At 35.4% G+C, this 20,215-nt stretch overlaps 1 protein-coding gene across 6 annotated transcripts in view; it reads right to left on the bottom strand.

The window, feature by feature from the left end:
* ARID4A (AT-rich interaction domain 4A) overlaps positions 1 to 20,215 on the bottom strand; it is a 68,608-nt gene that overhangs the window by 29,017 nt on the left and 19,376 nt on the right. For all 6 annotated transcript variants that reach the window (XM_072838732.1, XM_072838735.1, XM_072838736.1 and 3 more), the window contains 3 exons: positions 17,626 to 17,705; positions 16,442 to 16,518; positions 15,907 to 16,073 (listed from right to left, as the gene is read on the bottom strand). In XM_072838732.1, the coding sequence (XP_072694833.1) occupies positions 15,907 to 16,073; positions 16,442 to 16,518; positions 17,626 to 17,705 (324 nt within the window). The remainder of the gene's footprint in view (positions 1 to 15,906; positions 16,074 to 16,441; positions 16,519 to 17,625; positions 17,706 to 20,215) is intronic.

The following is a 20,215-nucleotide window of genomic DNA, read 5'->3' as shown; positions in this document are numbered from 1 at the left end:
AATAAAGTCTTTAAAAAAATAAAAAATAAATAAAAATAAAAATAACCACATACAAATGTTCTAATTTGTTATTGTTGAATGAAGACAAACTAGAGGTTCCAAAGTCACATGGCAGAAGTTTTTTGTTTTGAGAACACAGCAGTTTAAAGAAATTTATATATATTTAAATGATTCATAGAATTTTATTTTGTCTCAGGCCCACCATCCCTTCTTCTATCACATTAGCCTGCTTTTCTCATTTGCCCTTCTTGCATGGCCTCTGTAAATAAGACTTTGCAACCCCTGAAAATAAGAAAATGAAAATTATTTAAGGAAGGAAACTAGATAAATAACCACAAATTGGTTCCTGGGTGTAGGGAAACAATGGAAACATTCATGTAAAAAAAATAAATAAATAAATAAACTATTCCTACAAATACCTATTTAAGTGTTACTTTTTACTAATTATATAAATCTAATGATCTCTTCTTATAATGTCAAAGTCTTAGCTGCAGTTAAATATATTATGGGTTTTAATAAAATATTCCCTGCCCTGATAGACTACTTATAAACCAATGTTTGGGAAAATTCTTATTTAAAATTTAGCAAAATTATGGAGAAATAAACAAAACACTAATATCTTTCATCCATATAAATTATTATAATTTCAGAGTACTGCTTTTCTACATTCTAAAAGAACAATTAGATTTGTCTTTCAAAGGGCAGCCCTGGTGGCACAGTGGTTTAGCGCTGCCTGCAGCCCAGGGTGTGATCCTGGAGACCCGGGATCGAATCCCATGTCAGGCTCCCTGCATGGAGCCTGCTTCTCCCTCTGCCTGTGTCTCTGCCTCTCTCTCTCTGTGTGTGTATCTCTCATGAATAAATAAATATTAAAAAAAAAATCTTAAAAAAAAACCATTAAAAAAAAATAGATTCGTCTTTCAAAGCCATAATCAAAGCAAAGCAACCACCAGCCAATAAATATTGAGTATTCACCATCTAGAGGGCAACAGGTCCTTTAAAATTATGTATTCTTTAAGAATTTTAATCACTAAAACATAGCAGCCAGAATCCATGAACATGAAGTTGATTAAAATATATAATAAAAAAACCAAAAGGCAATCAAAGAGAATAAAATCTTTTAATACATTCATTCAGAATGATTTAATAGCATTAGAGTACTGTGAGTTTTAACAAATGTAAAGAAACTAAGTCAAAGTTCTAAGCCTCACAACTTAGCAATATAGAGTGAATAATCAGTGTAGGGTTAATAGGGATCATTACTAAATGTTCCAATCAAAAGATGGCAGTTTTTTGGGATGCCTAGGTGGCTCAGTGGTTAAGTGTCTGCCTTTGCCTCAGGGCGTGATCCTGGAGTCCCAGGGTTGAGTCCCACATCAGCCTCCCTGCAGGAAGCCTGCTTCTCCCTCTGCCTATGTCTCTGCCTCTGTGTGTGTGTGTCTCATGAATAAATAAAATCCTTAAAAAAAAAAAAAAAAGATGGCAGTTTTTCCCCATGTGAATTTAAAAAGCCTTGCCTTTGCAAGGTAATTAGAACTGCCAATGAGTTAACTCAAAAAAAAAAAAAAAAAAAAAAAAAAGTCCAGTAACCCAAAAATTATTTTTAAAGACTTCTAAGTATGGGAAAAAAACCCCAAAACACCTTCTGCTAGACTGCGCCTATGCTTTGCTTATCCCTCATGTTCCTCATAATCACAATATTTTCTCCTTAGACCGACACCTCATTTCCAGTATTTATGATCTTGCAGAATTCAAATAAGACCATTATCCAGTATATGTAAAAAGTATTTTTTCAAAAGGCACTGACTTAAAAAAATAAATAAATAAATAAATAAATAGATAAATAAATAAATAAAAAAAAGGCACTGACTTGAAATCAAATTTTCTTCCAAAAACAAGTAAACAAAATAAACCCATCAACTGCAAATTAGGTATTTATTACAGTTGTACCAAACATTTCATAAATTCTTACTAAAAATAGTTTTAATACATAAAAGTTGGTATTTTAAATACATTTGATTTAAAAGTTAGTGGATGTCCAGGCACCTGGTGGCTCAGCCGGTTAAGCATTCAACTCCTGATTTTGGCTCCGGTCACAATCTCAGATTCCCAGAATCAAGCCCCTTGTTGGGCTCTGCACTCAGTGGAGAATCTACTTGAGATTTTCTCTCTCCCTCTCCCCTCATTCTGCCCCACCCAGCCCCATGCTCAAACACATTTGCGCACTCTCACTCTCTCTCCAATAAATAAATAGATAAATTTTCAAAAATAAAATAAAAGTTAGGTAATGTCCAACAGTGTAGTAAGTTCCATGAGAAATTATGGCCATAAAATTCTATGTTCAGGTGCAGTTATCAAGTATAAAAACAAGACATAAATGAATAAAGAATTCTCCTTATTAAACAAATACCTGCTTGAGGAGAAATTTACACAAGAAAAAAGATGAGGCTAGAAACACAGTTTAAATTTACCTGATAGTCTTTACAAAAATTAAAATTGCTTAATTTCTTTTTAATTGAATTTTATTTAATTAAAATAAATAAAATTCAATTAACATATATTATTTGTTTCACAAGTAGAGGTAATTCATCAGTCTTATATAATAGCCAGTGTTCATTACATCACATGTCCTCAATGTCCATCATCCAGTTATGCCATTCCCCCATCACTCCCCTCCAACAACTGTTTGTTTCTCATGATTAAGTCTCTTATGGTTTGTCTCCCTCTCTGATTTTGTCTTATTTTTTCCTCCCTTCCCCTATGATCCTCTGTTTTGTTTTTTAAATTCCACATGAGTGAGATCATATGATATTTGTCTTTCTCTTATTTCGCTTAGGATATCCTCTAGTTCCATCCACGTCCTTGCAAAAGGCAAGATGCCATTTTCTGATGGCTGAGTAGCAGCCCATTGTATATGTATACCACATCTTCTTTATCCATTCATCTATCGATGGACATCTGGGCTCTTTCCATAGTTTGGCTATCGTGGACATTGCTACTATAAACATTGGGGTGCAGGTGCCCCTTCGGATCACTATATTTGTATCTTTGGGATAAATACCCAGCAGTTTAACTGCTGGGTCATAGGGTAGTTCAATTTTCAACTTTTTGAGGAACCTCACTGTTTTCAACAGTGGCTGCACCAGCTTTCATTCCCACCAGGAGTGTAAGATAGTTCCCCTTTCTCCACATCCTTGCTAATATCTTTCCTTTCCTGATGTGTTAATTTAAGCCATTCTGACTGGTGTGAGGTGGTATCTCGTTGTGGTTTTGATTTGTATCTCCCTGATGCTGAGTGATGTTGAGCATTTTTTCATGTGTCTGTTGGCCATTTGTATGTCTTCTTTGGAGGAATGTCTGCTCGTCTTCTGCCCATTTCTTGACTGGATTATTTGTTCTTTGTTCTTTTATTTGAGTTTCATAAATTCTTTTTTATTTATTTATTTATTTTATTTATTTTATTTTTTTTTATGATAGTCACAGAGAGAGAGAGAGAGAGGGGCAGAGACATAGGCAGAGGGAGAAGCAGGCTCCATGCACCGGGAACCCGACATGTGGGATTTGATCCCGGGTCTCCAAGATCGCGCCCTGGGCCAAAGGCAGGCACTAAACCGCTGCGCCACCCAGGGATCCCGAGTTTCATAAATTCTTATAGATTTTTGGATACTGGTTCTTTATCTGATATATCATTTGCAAATATCTTCTCCCATTCTGTCAGTTGTCTTTCAGTTCTTTGACTGTTTCTTTTGTTATGCAAAAGCTTTTTTATCTTGATGAAGTCCCAATGGTTCATTTTTGCCTTTGGGGAGGAGTCTAGTAAGAAGTTGCTGGGGCCATGGTCACAAAGGTTGCTGCCTGTGTTCTCTCTAGGATTTTGATGGACTCCTGTCTCACATTTAGGTCTTTAATCCATTTTGAGTCTCTTTTTGTGCATGATGTGAGGAAATGGTCCAGTTTCATTCTTCTGCATGTGTCTGTCCAATTTTCCCAACACCATTTGTTGGAGACTGTCTTTTCTCATTGGATATTCTTTCCTGCTTTGTCGAAGATGAGTTGACTATAGAGTTGAGGGTCCCTTTCTAGGTTCTCTATTCTGTTCGATTGATAACACGTGTCTGTGTTTGTGCCAGTACTATACTGTCTTGATGATTACAGCTTTGTAATACAGCTTGAAGTCCAGAATTTTGATGCCACCAGTCTTGTTTTCTTTTCAACATTCCTTTGGTTATTCAGCGTCTTTTCTGGTTCCATACAAATTTTAGAATTACTTGTTCCAACTCTGTGAAGTAAGTTGATGGTAGTTTGATAAGGGATTGCGTTGAATGTATAGATTCCTCTAGGTAGCAGAAACATAAAATTGTTTAATTTCTTACAATATGTAATTCTTCACAATCTTTTTTTTGCAAACAGCTGTGCTGTTAGTCACCTTGGATTAAAACTGCATATGCTAGCAAATGCCTCCAACTAGATGAATCTGCCTTTATGGCTTTTGTATGGGGGCTCATATTTGCTCAGGGTGTGCTTTCTCTGTTCGTAGACTTTTTTAAAAGCAAAGTTCTCTCTCTCTCTCTCTCTCTTAAAGATTTATTTATTTATGTATTCTCTGTGCCCATTGTGGGGTTCAAATTCACAATCCTAAAATTAAGAGCTGCATGCTATACTAACTGAGCCAGCCAGGCGCCCTTATTCATGGTGCTTTCATACATATAATATCTTTCTCCTGGTCAATAACCAGGTATTGCATTCTTCAAGGGTTTTATTTTTAATTTTTAAAGATTTTATTTATTTATTAGAAAGACACACACACACACACAGAGGCAGAGACACAGGCAGAGGGAGAAGCAGGCTCCATGCAGGGAGCCTGATGTGGGACTCGATCCCGGGACTCCAGGATCACACCCTGGGCTGAAGGTGGCGCTAAACTGCTAAGCCACCGGGGCTGCCCTCATCAAGGGTTTTAGAGTAGAAGATTATAATAATGGCAGGTAAAGTCCACTAGACCGCTGATAAGCCACCTTCCCTTCATTCAGTCAAGCATGTGGTAAGGAATTATGCATCATAATTGCATCCAGTAAAATGCATCCAGGAAAATGTCAGGATGGAGAACAGGGTTAAGGATATGGAAGAAGCATGAACATGATCATAATTTCATGAAACTTATTTTAGTTAGCATCAATATATACCATCTAGTGTTATATAGGTATTTGTGATTCTATCTATATACCTAGTAAATTATGAATTTTCTGACTTTGGAAACTATCTTCAAATTCAGTCCAGACATTTATTGATGGCTACCATGAGTCAGGGAGGGACATGCAAAAGTACTGTGATTAAAGTAAGAAGACATGGTACTTTCTACTTTTGACACTTTGAATCTTGCAGAGGTTGTAGCAATGTAAAACAAGCCAATGTAATACAACATTAAAAGTGTTGCAAAGTATATAAAAGAATACAGAAGGAGATCAGTGGTTCTACTGGGGATGGAGTAATAGGGGTTATATTAGGGAAAGCCTCAAAACTTGAAGAGTGGAGAGCCCAAGAGCTAGAGCAAACAGCATAAGCATGAGGCTGTCAAAGGCAGGCTGTGATTTAAAAAGCACTTTTTAATGATATGTAGAGAATGAGAACTGGAATTTGAGAGAGCTGAAGAGGAATCATATCAGATTTGTATTTTTAAAAGCTCTCTGCCAAGAATGAGTTTGATGGATTCGAAGGGAAAGAGAAACTATTACAATAGTCCACAAGGAGAAGGCTCAATGCTTGAATTAGTCTTGCTCTCTGATAATGGAAAGATGACCCCCTACTCTAGAAGGAGAAAGAAAGAGTAAATGCTAAGATTCTTTTTAGTGTAAGTCTAAGTTATTCATGTTTATAATCCTGCAGGTTCCCAAACATTGTAAGGGCTTGATAGGTTAAAGACATGCCTATATTTTACAATTTTATCACCAAGGACTGGCATTTAGCTTAGATATTCTGTTATTATGTGAATGAAAACAATATCCATGAAAATAAACTCAGGAGATTTTCTTTGATTACTTCACATTCACTGAGTTTCAGAGCTAGCATTAATAATATAAATACAATAGGAGTCAGATAAAAGAAAAGAATGGCCGAGGTTGGGGGCACCTGGGTGGCTCAGTTCGTTAAGCATCTGTCTTTGGCTCAGGTCATGATCCCAAGGTCCTGGGATCAAGCCCCATGGCAGGTTTCCTGCTCAGCATGGAGTCTGCTTCTTCATCTCCCTTTGCTCCTCCCCCATTCATGCTCATGTGTGCATGTGTGCACACTCAAATAAAAATACAATCTTTAAAAAAAAAAAAAAAAAAGAATGGCTGAGGCTGTTTTAAAGTCACAGGTCGCTGTGGCACAAACATTTGTTAGCATTCACTTCATTCTTTCCTAAATACATGAATCAGAAAATGATTATTCATTCAGAAATAGTGTGAATTCTTTTTTGTTTTTTAAGATTTTATTTATTTATTCATAGAGACACAGAGAGAGAGAGAGAGAGGCAGAAACACAGGCAAAGGGAGAAGCAGGCCCCATGTAGGGAGCCCTACGTGGGACTTGATCCCAGGTCTCCAGGATCACGCCCTGGACTGAAGGCAGCGCTAAACCGCTGGGCCACCCAGGCTGCCCAATAGTGTGAATTCTAATGAAAAATGGACTTCCTGCATTTTTACTAGGAAAAAGATAAATTTTTAAAAATCTTTAAAATAAGATAATCCGGGATCCCTGCGTAGCGCAGCGATTTGGCGCCTGCCTTTGGCCCAGGGCGCGATCCTGGAGACCCGGGATCGAATCCCACGTCGGGCTCCCGGTGCATGGAGCCTGCTTCTCCCTCTGCCTGTGTCTCTGCCTCTCTCTCTCTCTGTGACTATCATAAATAAAATAAATAAATAAATAAAAATAAATAAAAAAAAATAAGATAATCCCTGTTATTGCTATTAACTTACCTTGCTAGCAACTCTACTTTCCAGAACACAAATTAAGAAAGTATACAGAAAGTGTCTAAACTGTCAAAATATGTCAGTAAAAGATGATGCACTTTACACAAAGCTCCTCAGACTCATGTAACTTATACACTTATACTATTCTGAGTAGGTCAGGATAATTTCTCAGCACATAACAGATTAGAGCCATAAAAACCGACATTTTGAGAATGTGAAAGGATGTAACCAAACATGATCTTTGTGGTTTCATTGCACTGTACTGCACTGTATGTGAAGTACACATCCTTTGTTGATGGGTATCTCATTGCTCATAAACCCTTACAGGTATCCTTAATAAGTTACTAATGACTATATAACACCTTCTTCCATTCTTAAATATATATATATTCCAGTATATCATGCTTATTTATCTGAACCAAAACACTGTTTTTTGTGAATTAATGTTATTTTGGACAACAGCAGCTTCATTCACCCTGCATGCTGCTGCTACAATCCCTCCTCTGGTTCTCTCTTTTGGCTCCCCTTCTCACTCCATTCCTGGCTCCACTCGTACTCCATCACAGGTTTTCTCAACTCTTCAGTTCTTACAATCCCTGATCTTCCATCCCCCACCCCACCTACTCCAAAACAAAGAGGCTGAACTTGGAGTCCTCTGCAGGAGGCAGATTTTGTTGGAGCTGAGGGGATAATATGACAGTACCATTGAAAACTCTACTCTGGGGAACTAAGCACTGCAAGAAGCACACCAGAAGTGGCAACTCTGAAGCTGCCTCTGGGCTGCAGGATGATGTGAAAGCAAGCAGTGATACCACTAGCTGCTCATGCTTTTATTGCATTAAATTTTACATTTGAGACATATTAAGTAGCCTCACTGAGTTTTTACAACTGTGCAATAAATGCGAGAACAAGTTATCGCTAAGGTGAATGCATAGAACATTTATAGGTCATATTCAACCTTAACTCAGGTAGGGCTTCTATTTGTTCCTACGTAGAAGTCTTGGATTCTATATACATTCTTGTTGGAGTCCTTAAATATCAGATATTGTTTATCATTTTCTGAGATTTTTAAACTTTCCTTTTCTCTACTATATTTGATACTATAAAAGGAATGAGCAACAGAAAAGTGATACTCAATAAAACATACCTGGCAACTCAACAAGTGGTTTCTGAGCAAAATCTAATAAATGTGCGAATATGGAGAAGCAGGTTGTTAAAAAAAAAAGTTATGTCCTGCTGGAGAATAATGGCAGGAAGAATAGAAAAGTGGGTCGAATTATGAAGAGCCAAACTTATAAAGGGCCATGATAAAAGACCTAATCTTCATCCTGTTGGTGCTGAGGCCATTAAGGGGTTTCTAGCAGTAACCCTTTATGTGTTAGGAAGAGGTCTATGAAGAATGGGTTGGAGGGGAAAAGACCTATCAGAAGACACCTGAAATAAGTGGGACAAGATACAAAGAAGGAGTATCAGTAAAGAACCTTTATTTCAAGTGACAAAAAAGTATCCCAAACTAGCCTAAGCCAAAAAGAGTTAATTTATAAATTCACAAAATTATATAAGGAAACAAGATTGCCTACAAAATGCACTGCTTAAAAAAAGAAAGCCTGGGGCAGCCCGGGGGGCTCAGCGGTTTAGCGCCACTTTCAGTCCAAGGCCTGATCCTGGAGACCTGGGACAGAGTCCCAGGTCGGGCTCCCTGCATGGAGCCTGCTTCTGCCTCTGCCTGTGTCTCTGCCTCTCTCTCAATCTGTGTTTCTCATGAATAAATAAATATTTTTTAAAAAAGAAAGAAAAAGAAAGCCTGTATTATGAAGGGAAGGTAGATAATGTATCTTGTAGTTTCTTGCAAAGTGAACTTTCTGGAACCTTACAACAAATCTTCTAACACTTTGTTTCAAGTAGTAGTATGTTAGGATAACTGCATGGCCCACACTTGTTCATGTATTCAGAAACTATTTAATGAAGGTTTAATATTAGCCAAGCTCTAGTTGGTGTGCTAGTTGGTGGACAGTCATACTGGTTGAAAAGGAAAAAACTATAACAAAAAAACCTGACATCCACTGCTTCATAGACCTTAAAATATATAGAGAAAAAAATTTATTTTTTTTTTTTTTGTTTTTTTTTTTTTTGAGAAAAAAAAAATTTAAAAGTCTGTGAAAACTTTGTAATGTTTTTACACCTCCATTTCCTCACTCATAAAAAAAATCCTGTTGTGAGGATTCAATAAACAATCTTGAAAACCCACTAAGTCTCTGGAGTGCCTGGGTGGCTCAGTCAGTTAAGATCTGCCTTCAGCTTAGGTCATGATCCTGGGGTCCTGGGATCCAGCCCCATGGCAGGCTTCCTGCTCAGCGGGGAGCCTGCTTCTCCCTTTCCCTCTGCTCCTGCTTGTGCACGCACTCTCTCTCTCTCTAATGAATAAATTAAAAAAAAAAAAAAAAGCCACTAAGTCTCCAAAATGAAGCTGAGAACATATTCGGTGTGGGAATCTTTACCTGTTTCTAACTCCTACAAAAGCAAAATATTTTAATTGCAATATAATGAAAGCTGTAGGGACGCTTGGGTGGCTCAACAGTTGAGTGTCTGCCTTTGGCTCAGGGCATGATCCCAGAGTCCCGGGATCGAGTCCCACATTAGGCTTCCTGCATGGAGCCTTCTTCTCCCTTTGCTTATGTCTCTGCCTCTCTCTCTGTGTGTCTCTCATAAATAAATAAATAAATAAATAAATAAATAAATAAATAAATAAATAAATAAATAAATAAAATATTTTAATAAAAATGAAAGCTGTATCTTACTAATGATGCATGCTCTGGTACAACAGATATATTTTGTCATAACACCTCAGTGAAATATTACAACTGAAAACCCAAGTTTAAAAAAGAAAACTTAAACTAAAACCTTAAATAATAAAAGGAAAGAAAAAATCCCCACAACATTAAGTCTGGTAACTCTGGTGATCCATAACTCAAAATGACTCCTTAGGGTACCAGTAAAGCCCTGAGCCAAGTAGAATTCTGAAGAACTGTCCAGAAAGTTATCATATGTAAAAACTATCAGCTGACAATATATAGATTGCAAAGGAAAGGAAACAGAGAAAATTCACAATCTTAATAGGATAAAAGCCATGACAAGACTGTATTGAAAGAATACAATAATTAAATCTTGAGTAAATATAAAGTAATGCCTAGTATACTACTTTTAGAAAGAGGTGACATTATGCAATGTATTTCAGAAGTATTTAAATATAAAAGAATAAATACTGCAACCACTTTTGTGCCCTAAAATCAATTTATTCCAAGAGGAATTACATTTAGATGTCTCATTTTTAAAAATCTGCTTAGATTCAGTGCAGAGAATAGACTGGAGAAGGCCAGCAGGGGCATGGGAAAGTTACTATTGCATTTCTATAGGTAAAGGAGAACATAGTGGCTTGGACTAGAGTGGCAGAGAGTAGAAACCGAGGGAAGTGAGCAAACCTGAAAGCCATCAAGTAGCCAGAAGAAAGATTTGGTGTCTCATTGGTTAGAGGTGCAAGAGTGGGAGGGTTAAGGTGATTGCAATATATCTGGTTTGGGTAATTAGTGGATCATGTTTCTATTCAAATAAATTGGGGACAATCATGGGAAGGACCAGCTTGGGGGGGGGGGGGGACTGAAAACAGTTCTTGTATATACTGAGTTTGAGTACTTACAAAATAAGCCTCGTTGGCAGTTTAATATAAATATCTGGGGCTATGAAGAGACATCTTTGATGTACCTATAGATTTGAAGTCATTATATCATTTAGTTAGGAAATAAGTTAAAAATATATATATATAATGTCCGAGATATCAGATGACTTTAGAAGGTAGGCATGTTGAAAATGCTGAATACTGGGAAGGAGTCAAATGAGATCATGACAAAAATTTTCTGGATTTAGTACAGAAAATCTGTTGAAGGTCATTGGTTGTTTTAGCTGTGGTGGGAGTGCAAGACACACTATAGTGAATTAAGAGTGAAGAGGAAGTCAGGAAATAAAAGTGTATATACTTTTTCTGACCAATGATCTGGTCAGAAGGGTGAGGAGAGAGGACAGTATGTGGAGGGGTTGGTTGTCAGAAGGGTGGAGAGATGGAAGTGTGCTTTTAAAAACTGATAAGAAGGAAACAACAGAACAGAATAAAGATATTGGAAAGAAGAGATAGTTCATAATCTAAGCTAAGGAAAAAGGGAATGAGATCCAGAGTGTAAACTGAGGGACTCATATCATACAGAAGAGGGCATCATATTATCAATTTTATACCTAAGGGAAGGAGAGCAGGCTGATAAAGTGTAATGCATGCTCCCAATTTGATGCTCCTAATTTCTTTCTGAAGTTGGAGTGGAGTAGGGCAGGGTTGGAGGACAGAGTGATTTGATCATAGAAACTGGGAATTGACTCATAGTGTTGAAGGCCCAGCAAAAGTTGGTAGTTATAAAATTTAGAGTGGCATCATTCTTCCTTGTTGTGTACATTGAAATAGAAAAATTCAGGGAACATGTAAGATGTCATGATATATTCATTATATGGTAAGACATTGTTTTATAGTTTCAGAAAACAGTGACAACAACCTCCTTAAAACAAATTATTACAGGACTCTTGTATTACACAGACTTGACTGAGACTAGTCATTTCCGCCCCCCTACTTGAAAAGGTACCTACATTCTACTTTTAAACAATCAAGCCATGTTTTGGATACTATCACATCTAAGGCTTTAAATTCAGTCAACCCTCTTTCATGCTACCACAACTATGAAATAATTTATTCTGAGAAGTGACTTTTTTGAAATATATACAAATGTAGCTATAATTGTGTGTGCAAATGTGCAATCCTCATTAATCTGATTAAGTGAATAATTTGGTAGTCTTACTCTAATTCTGTGAGGAAAGATCTTGCTAAATACAAAACATTTGTTTGCTTAATAGGCTATACTTCAAGATTTTTTCAAGTAAGTTATTACATTTGAATCCAAGTTAAAGTTTCAATTATTTATTGAAAGTTAACTTTGCAGGATCTGCTTAGAAACTTGTAACTGACAGCTGGAGTTATTAGATATAACTAACATTACCTTTAAATTTTTCTTTAAATTTTATTAACTTAGCATAATTTTCCCATGTTATCAAGCATTTACTGTACATTTATACCCAAAATGATCTTGCAAGATCACTAACAAATGGCTTTACAAGACAACGTAAATACAAATAACACTTGACTTACACATTAAGAAAAAAATTCCAGTTTCTATGAATAAAAAACCACAAGCACTTATGATTTTTATAATAGTGGAATATAATCTAAGCAACAGATAAAATAGTGATCCCTAGAAAATTCAGTTTGGAGAAACGGGTATCAGTATTTCCAAGCAAAAAAAGAGCATTCTTATAAAAATTCACTAAATTCTTATTTTCATTACTAATTATGAAATTAGAAGAAATTTCTGAAAGGGCCCAACACATAAGGCTATATATATCAAACTAAAAGGACAAAAGAGGTGCAACTAGTCAAATTCCCTTTAATGTCTTCACCCATTCACTTTATCCTTAGACAACTCTCCTACATTCATCCAGAATGTATATAAGAAGTGAATTAACTGACATCATGACTTATATTTACATGGACTTTTCAATCAATTTCAAAGCTCAAAAGGAAATCAGTAGTATCTTTTCTAATACAAAATTTTCTTAACAAAAGACATTTAGTAATACCCACAAAAATATTCTCCAGGGCTTATTTTCAATATAATTACCAACAGGTTAAAATTTATAGTCATCAATATAGACTGGACCTACTTCCTGTCAGACTCTCAAGTCTTTTCCTACCCAGTAACAGTATGAAACATATTTCTTGCATTCCAATCCTGACCTACCAATGCTTAGGAATTCAAAATAATATTAAGTAAAAAAGATGATCCTCCATGGTAAAGCCATGAATCTCAAATCTTACTTAGGCTATTTTAGGGTATTCAAAGCATCAAATATGAAAATGTCCACTGTCCATTAGCACTGCACAAGTATCTAACACTTGTATGATTCTACTGCATAAAATTTACAAACATCAAATGATAAGCTAAAGTACTGTTATAGTGGTTTTCAGAATGTTAAAGACCTTTTTATCATTATAAAGCCACATTAAATTTTCATGAAAAGCATAGCATTATTACGTTTCAGGGAGAATATGATCTACAATGTAATACCACAGCTTAGCCTCACCTATGTAGTAAAGGCCTGTAATGACTAAGCCAGGTAGGCCCTGTCTTATCAGACTTTAATTAATTTTATACCATATCCACTTTTTTTCCTTTGTTACGTATAGACTAAACTGCTTTTCAGTTTATCAGTACATTAAATTTTTAAAAATTACTGTTCAAGACAAATTAGAATGATTCAGCAACTAAGTCTTAAATTCAAGAGCAAGAAATGCAGCTGATTTTTTTTTTTCTAAAGCAACCAAAATCTCACTCAAGAAATCTACCTCTATGACCAGAAAAAAAGAGGAATTAGTTTCTGTCAAGTAATTCAATAAAGAATATGCTATGAAACTGATCATCTGGAAAATAATTTAAATTAACAGACAACTCAGTGACTAAATGTTGTTAATTCTGCTTTTATTTTTCAGTAGATAAAAAGCATTCTTTTTCAACTTATATTTAACAGGTTCATAATTTAAGTAACACATTTTAAGATGATACTATCCCTTACAAAGATCCTTACATTTTTAAATTTCTTTACTTATTACCTGCAAACAATAGGTAACAGAGCTTCCCTCTGTTCTTCATTCCTTTTTACTAACATTTACTAACAGCTTGAATAAAATGCTATGATTTTTATGAAATTAATGGCTATAATAAGAACACTATTTACTATTTACTATTTTATATCCATCTTTTCCAACCTTACTACAAAGCTCTTTTTACTCTCTTTGTTTAAAATTTCAGGGTTTGCTTTTTGGGGGGTGGGGAGTAAAGAAAATGCATTCTAAAAGGGACACCAATTAAAACTATTAGCAAAAATAATCTTTTTTCAATATTTGGCAGTATCAGATCCTAACTAATGCTAATTCTCTAAGAAAAAAAAAAGCAAAACCAGTCTGCAACAGTTCACACCCTGAAAATGTGGCCTATTTACCCTGAAAACATATAATCTATAAATAAATACATATAAAATACAAAAATCACATTTAATATTTAGACTCTAAATTCTGAATTTTTCCAAACTGTCTCATCATCATTTTCATTTCAAAATCTACCTTATGTTTCAGAAAAATAGCCTTCATCCTCTGATATTCTAAAAATAGACTCCTACTGTCTCTTTTACAAGAAACAATTACGCTTGCTTATGAGTTCTATCATTATTAGCCACATCATCAACACCTAAAATTCTTATTTAACCCCGTTTTTGGCAATCAAAATGGTAACTAAATATATTTTAGAAAAAAAATCTTACCTATATGCTGCATTTTCTTTCAAATGCAAAATGGTTAGATTCCCCTTCTACTTAATCAGTACAGTGTCTGAACATTTTTCAGTCTGACTTGCAAATATTTGCTTTCCCTCTTAGGGCATAGCATCCGCAGGGTTATACAGCACTACTTACATTCTCTTCCACATAAAAATCAGACATTACATGAAAGGAAAAGAAAGACAGCCCATTTCAAAGCATCTGGCAAACCTCCATTGGCAACCTGCCAAGCCTCTGCTAAACCTTCCTGTCTTTCCGAGCATGCTCACTTAAAACCAACAGCACGTTACTATGGCAACTCTGTAGGCAGCCTGTAAGTATGAACCGCCATTCTGATTTCAGAGTGCAAAAACCAAATACTGCAGGGGAAGTAAAAGGAAAGAAATATCGTATGCCCTTCAACACATACAAGTATACTCATTTCATAAATTCGTATTTGTATACGTAAAACAGAAACAAGCATTCCACGTTTTCCAAGCAAATATTTTTCATGCTCAAATAAGGTCTTCTTTTTGGTAAATTCATTCTCTTTGTCTGCCCCTAGGTCTCTTTACCTCATAACAACCAAAAATATACTGGACAGTTTACCCACTTGACAAAACACTGCTGAATAAACAGACAACAATATTCATATAAGCTATTATGTGGTAGTCTGTGAATAATTTCCTACAATTACAGGGTTATATCCTAAATGACATAATATTACCAAAAAATCATTAGCACTTATAAAAACAATCTCTTCTATGATTTATCAAACTCCCAAATAAAATATTCCTTCAGTTTGGATAGGATTTTTTAATCCCCACTCTCCTTGAGATACTGTGCAATATCTGAAAGAAGTGAAGTTTCCAAGTTCAGACAGACCAGATCGGGGTTCAAATCCCTGTACTCCACATTTGAGTTATAAAACCTTAGCAAAGTTACTTAACCTTTGTGACTTTCACTTTCCTCACCTTTAAAGTAGGATAATATCAGTTATTCCACATGGTAACACTTTAGATGAGTTAACACATGTAATATACCTAAAAGTTACATTTCTTTTCTCCAATGTTATTTGGAAAGTTTGTACTTGATTAACCTGAAAAGTTCTTTGTACCTTTTTTTAATTTTTAAAATTTATTTGACAGAGAGATAGAGGAAGAGAAAGAGAACACAAGCAGAGGGAGTGGCAGAGGGAGAGGGAGGAGCAGGTACTGGATCCCAGGACCCCAGGGATCATGACCTGAGCTGAAGGCAGATGCTTAACGGATTGAGCCACCTAGGCGCCCCTCTTTGCAACCTTTTATCTGCTAAAAAAATTAGTTCTGATTTACCCACTAAGTTAGAATTCAAAGAGTCCACCATCCCCAAATCAATTTGAGCTAGAAAAAAACAAAAATAATAAAGGGCATCTAAATGAGGGAAAATATACAAAGGCACTAATTTTTATTTTAGAGCATTAAATGTCTTTATGTTACAAATGTAAAATTTCACCTACCACCTCTTCCTCTTCCTTTTTGGCCTCCTTTTCCTTCTCTTCATCATTTTCTTCAGCTGGACCATCTTCATCATCACTACTGGATGATTCAAGAATTTCACTTATATCCATTTTCCAATTATCAGGAACAATTCTAGTTTTTAAGAAGATGCTTGCTTTCTGCAGCCCTAAGAATAAACAGTTATGGAATTAGCAACATAGAATAATAGTATAACATTCAGAGTCAGAAGATCTGGACTCAAATTCAGCTGTCCCTTATAAAATGATACAGTAGACATCAACATATCTAATTCATGTTATATTAATGTTTATTACTCTAAAACATACTCTTACAAATATTAATAGTAAAACATGAAAACTTAAATATTATAAAATATTTTACCTAGCCATTAAAAAACAGCCATCAAATCAGAATAGATATTAACTCTAAACAATTAAAATGGCACCAAAGAATATTCAGTCTTGGTTTAGTCACTATTTGCCATTTACACCCACATCATGAAATAATGAATGGATTGATTCAGTCCTATTTTACCTGGTTTAGCAGAGAGCTCAGATTCAGGTAGATTGAGAATATCTACTTCCTTGATATCCTTTCTTGCTATAGAATAACTAATTATAGAGAAAAATAAAGGAGAGGGAAACCATTATTAAATAAATATTGTCACTGAAATGATTAACACATAGAAAAACATAAACTTCAAAATCAAAATAATTTTGGCATATAAAATGTTTTTAAAGACCATGTATATCCTAATCATTAATGAAGGGCAAGAGGTAATGTAGGCAAAGTGAGTATCTTAATTCTTTTTTTTTTTTTTTTAATTTTTATTTATTTATGATAGAGAGAGAGAGAGAGAGGCAGAGACACAGGCAGAGGGAGAAGCAGGCTCCATGCACCGCAAGCCCGACGTGGGATTCGATCCCAGGTCTCCAGGATCGCGTCCTGGGCCAAAGGCAGGCGCCAAACCGCTGCGCCACCCAGGGATCCCAGTATCTTAATTCTTAAGATTTCATCTATTCAAAATACACTAATCAAAAGGCCTCACATTTTTAATATTTTAATTTATGCAACCTTCTCACAAACAGTATGGGGTAGATTATATCAGCATGATATTTTCCTTATGGAACGAATATACAATGTCCATTTCGATCTGTTTCTTAAATTTACTATTCAGTTTAGTAAAAAATAAAAATAAGTGATATTAAAATAGTTTTATCACTGTAAGATATATTAAATTTTCTACAGAGAATTACGTTCATACACACACATACACACGCACATAATGTTTTTGTTAACATCCTTTTTGGGAAACAAAGCAAAGCTGAGATTAAAGAACGTTTCTAAAAATGTGACTTAATCAGAAAAACTGTCAAAATAATTATTTTAGTAATATTCTAAGAAAATTCTATGAAAATTTCATAGTTCAAAATATGCAATAGTACACAAATAAAAATACCAAATATTTATAATTGAAGAAACAACCAATACCATGCTTTATAAAACTTTTAAATGTTATTTTCACATATTATTATTTAGTTTTTACATAAAAATTTTCAGGAAATAACTTACATTACAAAAGCAAAGCATATTATGTAATGATTTCTCTCAGTCCATGAAATGATCAGACTTTTAAAAATAAAGCTTGGACTGTGGAAGAGTCTATCGCTTAGGGGTTCATTTTCTTTTTCCCAATGTAACACTATTAAGTGACTCACAATTTAGAATCGAGAAATGATCGAACTAAACACTGGTCTTTTTTCACTGTGATGTCATCATTACAGCTGGGTGATATTACCTGAAATATAAAATAAGAACAGATTGGTTCCTAATTTCCCTTGCTCAAAAAATACATAATTTTTTGAAAAGAGTAATTCTGGATTCCCCCTCACTTCTCAAATGGATTATATTTTGTAAGAAATAGTTTCATTGTCAGTAATTTCCACTATAAATGAATTACTTAAAAAAGAAGGCTGCCTTGTAATTTTTAATTTAGCATACTGGTTTTCTAGATATTTAATTTATTCAGTCATTAGATTATACAATGAATAGTTAATACAATATAAATTACACCGTGACCACCATTTTAAAAATTAGGATTTATTCTAACCTACATAATTCATTTATTGTCCAAAAGTAAAACATAAGATCTGTGATGAAAATTCGGCATGTTATAGTTTTTTAAAAACATTTTATTTATTGAGAGAGAGAGAGAGAGAGAGAAAGAGAGAGAGAAAGAGAGAGAGAATGTGAGGACAAGGGAAGCACAGGGAGAGGGAGAGAATCTCAGGCAGAATCCACACTCAGAGCTCAATCTCATGACCCTGAGACCAGGACCTGAGCTGAAATCAAGAGCTGGACATTTAACTGACTGAGCTACCCAGGCACTCCAGCATATTATAATTTTTTTTAAATACACTTCAATCAAGATCTATTTTGAGGGGCACCTGGGTGGCTCAGTGGTTGACTGCCTGCTTTCGGATCAGGTCATGATCCCAGGGTCCTGGGATTGAGTCCCGCATCAGGCTCCCTGCAGGAAACCTGCTTTTCTCTCTGCCTATGTCTCTGCCCCTCTCTCTGTGTCTCTCATGAATAAATAAAATTTTTTTTTTAAAAAAAGATCTATTTTGAAATCTGCTATTTGTTCAAAAGAAACACCTAAATTCTAAAATAAACACCTAAGTTCCCTTTCTTACCAAAGTATTACAATTTTTAGTAATGAAAACAAATCAAAGAAAATCTGAGTAAAGAACTTTTTAATTTCTTAACTTTTTTTTAATATTTTATTTATTTATTTATTCATGATAATCACAGAGAGAGAGAGAGTGGCAGCGACACAGGCAGAGGGAGAAGCAGGCTCCATGCAGGGAGCCCGACGTGGGATTCGATCCCAGGTCTCCAGGATCGCGCCCTGGGCCAAAGGCAGGCACCAAACCGCTGCGCCACCCAGGGATCTCAATTTCTTAACTTTTAAAAATAACATATGCCTTCACATTAGTAAATAGCTAATCTCTAGACATTCTCTATAGCACTTATTAAAGACCACTAATACACTGCTAAAATTTACCTGCTCACTACCACCACTAACACCAGCCTCTCTGCTACAACCTAGCACCATCCACAGAACTTTATGCAATGATAGAGATGTTCTATATCTGCACTGTTATGCATGTGAAATGTGGCTAGTACAACTGAGAGAACTGAATTCTTGATTCTATTTAATTTTAATTGTTACATTTAAATGTAAACAGTCACTTAGGACTCATGGCTCTCATATTAAACGGTATATATCCAGATAATTAAAAATTCTTGGCAGTCAGGACGCCTGGGTAGCTCAGCAGTTGAGCGTCTGCCTTTGGCTCGGGGCATGATCCCGGGGTCCTAGGATCGAGTCCTGCACTGAGCCTGCTTCTCCCTCTGCTTGTGTCTCTGTCTCTGCCCCTCTCTCTCTGTGTTTCTCATGAATGGATAAATAAAATCTTTAAGAAATAAAAGTAAAATAAAATAAAAATTCTTGGCAGTCATATCAGCTGTCTTAACATCAGATGGCAGTAAATGATTATCTGTTTGTTAGGTGCTGGTCACCACTATACTAATAATAGAGTTGTGTCTGTCCTTAAGGAGCTAACAGAATAATGGAGAGATAAACACAAAAAGAACACTATGGAGGATAAGTACTGAGATATGAAAACACCTAGGAAGAAGACTTAACCCAACCCAGGGATGGAAAAGGTACGGTAGCAAAGGCTTAAGTTTAAGTCTTAAAGGAAGAACAGGCTCAGTCCAGGACTAATTACCTCAACCTGTGAACCACTAAATTGGCCTCCAAATTGATTCCTGCCATCCCTAGTCTTTCCAACAATCTACTCAACATACTATTGCACCTCATTAATATTCATCTCAAATATGCATCTCAAATAGTGTTACTGGAAAATTCTATGCAGAATTATGGCCACATTCCTTAATTGAACTTTTAAGTACCCTTCTGCCCTAGATCCCAATTATCTTCCCAGTCTTATTTCCTATGATTCCCTTATTCATATCTAATATTTAGCCAAAATGGATTCCCAGAGCAAATAGTTCCACGAACAAACCTCTTGTTTTTCTGCTCTTTCTTATCTTGTTCCCTCTAAGAAAGTCCTCTAAAGAAGCTCTACTTAACTAACTTTAAATCCATCAAGGCTCAAGGTGGTTATAAAGCACCAGCTTCATGAACGCTTTTCGGATTTCCTTTTTATACATGTCATCTCTTGAAGGAATTAAGGATTTTCAGACTTTTCTCACGTAAAGTAAATCTATTATATGTAA

This window comes from Canis lupus, chromosome 9 (assembly GCF_048164855.1).
Source record: "Canis lupus baileyi chromosome 9, mCanLup2.hap1, whole genome shotgun sequence".
In the NCBI taxonomy this organism is placed as follows: domain Eukaryota; kingdom Metazoa; phylum Chordata; class Mammalia; order Carnivora; family Canidae; genus Canis; species Canis lupus.
This window is presented reverse-complemented; position numbering and strand designations above follow the sequence as displayed.